A 4,271-nucleotide genomic window follows, 5' to 3' on the forward strand; every position below is an offset into this window, starting at 1 on the left:
TCTGAGAGGAAAGGAGAAAAAAGAGAGAGAGGGAGAGAGAGAGAAACATTGATGTGAAAGAGAAACATGATCAGTTGCCTCCAGTACACACCCTGGCTGGAGAATCAAACCCAAAACCCGGATATGTTCTCTGATCAGGAGATAAACCTGGTGATCTTTTGGTGCACAGATCCAAGCTCCAACCAACTGAGCAACACCAGCCAGGGCAGCCCTTCCCCTCTTCCATTCTCCTTCCCATTTGGGCCCCTCCTTCTACTGGCCCCGCCCCCTACTGAGCCCCTCCTTCACCCTGAGCCCCTTCCCTTCAAAGCCAACAATCTCTATATCCCTCCTTTTGGAGCCCTTTCCCCTCCAAGCCCCCTCTTCAATCAAGCCCCTCTCCTCTCTGAGTCTCCTCTCCTTTCTGGGCCCCCTTCCACTACTGAGCCCCCATCCTCTGAGGCCCCTCTCTGGTCCCCTTTCCATTCCTCTCTCTGACCCCTAGCCGGTCTCTTGCCTTTGCCCCTCTCTGAGTACCCTTCTCCCCCAAACCCGGGAAAACCAGAGAGACCAGGCAGGAGTGATGGGCTGACTCTGTTGTGAGGAGGGGCAGATGTGGACCCAGCCAAAGGCCCAGAGGTTGGACGGTTGGCAAGGGGCCCTGGACCAGACCCCTCTCATGCCCTCCCCCATTCATGCCTAGATCCCGGCCAGCAAGGAGTTAAAATCACAGAAGGACAAGTTTGTGAGTGTCCAGGCAGTCTTTGGGAAAGTTTCAGTGGAGAAGGTGGTGCTAGTCAGCCTTCAGAGCGGGTATCTCTTCATCCAGACAGACAAGACCATCTATACCCCAGGCTCCACAGGTAAGGGGCTGGTGGGTGTCTCAGAGGGCTGGGGCTGGGTCTTTGGGAGGGCCAGGCCTCACTGAGTTGTCCCTTTCTCTCCTGCCACCTCCCAGTCCTCTATCGGATCTTCACTGTGGACCACAAGCTGCTGCCTGCGAACCAGAAGGTTATCGTCAGCATTGAGGTACCAGGCAGCTGGGCCCCCAGACACACTTGGGGCAGAGACTCAAGGGGAGAACAAGAGAGAGTTTGAGACAGAGAAAGAGACCCTAGGAAAGACCTTAAAGCAAAGAACTATATAGAGAGGCACAAAAACAGAGGCCTAGAGATGGGCGGGGACCCAGGGAGTCAGCATGGGGCAATGGTTGCACTTGTCAATTCCACCTCCAGATAAAGCCCTGGTCCCTGTGACTCTGGCCAGGTCACTCACCTTCCTGAGCCTAAGTTTTCTCATCTGAAGAGTGGGAGTAATTACATAATGCTGGGTAGGAGTCTGTTCCGACTACTGAGCTAGGAGGTACCTGTGAGCACCTGGGTCAGGTCCAGCCCCTCCTCTGCTCACAGCCCTCCAGGACTCCTCCCTCCCTCCAGATAAAAGCTCAAGTCCTTCCCGTGACCTACAAGGCCCTGAGTGGCCTCCCCTGTCCCCTTCCCCCCTCATCTCCTCCCTCTCTTTTCCTCACTCACTCTGCTCCAGCCACACAGGCCTCCTCTCTGTCCCTCAGACACACGAAGCAGCGTTCTGTCCAGGGCCTTTGCATTGGTTGTTCCTTCTGCCCAGAAAACAATCTTCCTCCAAATATGCACACTACTGGCCCCTTATCTCCTTCAAGACTTTGCTCAGATGTCACCAAAGCCCCAATTTTACAGTGAGGCCTTTCTGAGCTCCTGTAAATTTTCAGCCCCCTCCCATTCACACATGCACTCCACTCTCTCTTCCTGCCATCCTTTAAACATCCTGTAAACTGGATTTATTCATTTAACTAGAGGCCTAGTTAAATTCGTGCATGGGTAGGGTCCATAGGCCTAGCTGGCGATCAGGGCCAATCAGGGCCTACCTTCCCCAGGCTGCCAGCCAGGGTGTTTCTTCGTTCCATGCTGCCCCCTGGTGGTCAGCATACGTCAGCACTAGTGGTCCAACTCTCAAGGAGACAATTTGCATATTAGCCTTTATTATATAGGATAATTGCCCCCTCCACCTACCTCTGTAGAACCTCAATTCCCTTCAGGAAGGAGTTTTTATCTGTTTGTTCAGGGTCTTAATCCTGAATTCAACAAAGTGCTTGGAATATAGTGGAGCTTAATACAAAGTGATGGAAGAAAGGAGTCAGGGAGGGAGAAAGGAAGAAGCGAAATGTCACCTGTGCCAACAGCAGGGCGTTATCCAGTTACCCTGGTTTCCAAGAGAAGCCAGAGAACCAGATGTCTTTGTGGTATGTCCCAATGTTTAACTGTTTTCAAGAAATGAAATGATAAGTGTGCACCAGATTGCTATTCTTGTAGGATAAAAGGTTGAACAGAGCAATTATGTATGGCTTAGCACAAATCAAATGCTCAGCCCAAAAGTAGGTAATACATTCTAGTGATTCTTAACATTCGGGGGGACACGCATAATAACGAGCTCCTGCTTACATGAACAATGTCCCAAGCCAGAGGGGCTGTATTTATCTCCTGTTTGTAGAGGTGCACATTGAGCACAGAGAAGTTAAGAAATTTGCCCAAGGTCACACAGCTTGTAGGTGGCACAGTGGGATTTGAATCTGGGCTGTCCAACTCAGGTCCACGTTCTTAGCCGCTGCTGCTGTAGACATGACAGAGAGTGTGCAGACACAGAGCGGGAGAGGAGGGCCAAGGGGCTAAGCCTGCTCTGAAGAAACACACCCCTCCCTGTCTATCTACAGACACCCGAAGGCATTCTCATCAAGCGGGACTTCCTCTCTTCTCAAAACCACATTGGCATCTTGTCCTTGTCTTGGAACATCCCAGAGCTGGTCAAGTGCGTCAGGCCCTCCAGGAGTGGGTTTGGGGTTCCCCTATCCAAGGAGAAGGAGTGAGGGGCTGCCAGGTCTGACCAGATCACTCACCTGCCTTCCCCACAGCATGGGGCAGTGGAAGATAAAAGCCCACTATGAAGATTCGCCACAGCAGGTCTTCTCGGCTGAGTTTGAGGTGAAGGAATATGGTAAGAGAAGGAGGGAGCCAGGATGTGGGCCCCATAATGCTGGGCTCAGTGCTGGCCCCTCACAGTGCTGTCTCTCTCCCCCAAACCCCTGCCCCCAGTGCTGCCTAGTTTTGAGGTCCAAGTGGAGCCTGCAGAGAAATTCTACTACATTGATGACCCTAAGGGCCTGGAGGTCACCATTACAGCCAGGTGAGGGGCCAGGAGAGGGGTCAGGTGATGGTCAGGTGAGGGGTCACGTGACAGTCTGGTGAGGGGTCAGGTGAGGACCAGGAGAAGGGGCCAGGGGAGGGTCAGGTAGGGACCAGGTGAGAGGTCAGGTGAGGGGCCAGGTGAGAGACCAAGTGAGGTTCCAGGTGAGGGGTCAGGTGAAAGATCATATGAGGGGCCGGGTTAGGGCCTTGTGAGGGTGAGGTGAGGGGTTGGTGATTCTGGGTCCTCTCCATGCCAGTGTGACTTTATCCTACATTACGACTCAGCTTTTCAGGAGGTGAGAATCTGACACTCTCCTCTCTACACAGGTTCTTGTATGGGAAGGATGTGGATGGAACAGCCTTTGTCATCTTTGGGATCCAGGATGGTGACCAGAGGATTTCACTGTCCCAGTCACTGACTCGTGTTGTGGTACCTACCAGGGGCCTCCAGAGCTTCCTCCACTCTGAACCCAGCCCTCTCACTCTCTGAATCCCCTCCCCTCTCCCCTTCTGAGCCCTCATTTCCTATACCAGATCGAGGATGGCACTGGAGAGGCTGTGCTGAGCCGAGAGGTCCTGATGAGTGCAGCTCCGCAGCCCCCGGGAGAAGCTGCCCTAGTGGGAAAGTCATTGTATGTGTCTGTCACCGTCATCCTACACTCAGGTGAGGCCTGGGCGGAAGGTGGAGGTTCAGTACCACCATGCAGTCCTGTCTGAGGGGAGGACCAACTGACAGAGGAAGCCCAGAATGAAGGTGGGGTCAGTCTTATGAAAGAGGCCCCGTCTGAGGACGGAGGTCCCATCTGAGGAGGGGGGTCCAATATGAAGGTAGGGTCCAATCTGAGGGGGAAGGTTTGGTCCAAAGTAGCCCACACTCACAGCCAGCCTCCTCAGGCAGCGACATGGTGGAGGCAGAGCGCAGCGGGATCCCCATCGTGACCTCCCCCTACCAGATCCACTTCACCAAGACGCCCAGATTCTTCAAACCTACCATGCCCTTTGACCTCATGGTGAGACCCAGGGCAAGGTTGCACCCCACTCCTGAGCACTGGCCTCCTCTCTGGGTCTGCTGAA

General features: G+C 53.8%; 1 protein-coding gene across 1 annotated transcript in view; it reads left to right on the plus strand.

Annotated features, from left to right (window-relative positions):
• Positions 1-4,271, plus strand: part of LOC102754026 (complement C3-like) — a 37,227-nt gene that overhangs the window by 702 nt on the left and 32,254 nt on the right. Inside the window, 9 exon segments of the mRNA XM_015571130.1 lie at positions 311-372; positions 683-842; positions 938-1,008; positions 2,726-2,820; positions 2,924-3,006; positions 3,105-3,195; positions 3,525-3,627; positions 3,732-3,861; positions 4,092-4,207. Of these exon segments, the coding sequence (XP_015426616.1) occupies positions 311-372; positions 683-842; positions 938-1,008; positions 2,726-2,820; positions 2,924-3,006; positions 3,105-3,195; positions 3,525-3,627; positions 3,732-3,861; positions 4,092-4,207 (911 nt within the window).

The sequence above is a fragment of the Myotis davidii genome, unplaced genomic scaffold, assembly GCF_000327345.1.
Source record: "Myotis davidii unplaced genomic scaffold, ASM32734v1 scaffold3548, whole genome shotgun sequence".
Lineage (NCBI taxonomy): Eukaryota > Metazoa > Chordata > Mammalia > Chiroptera > Vespertilionidae > Myotis > Myotis davidii.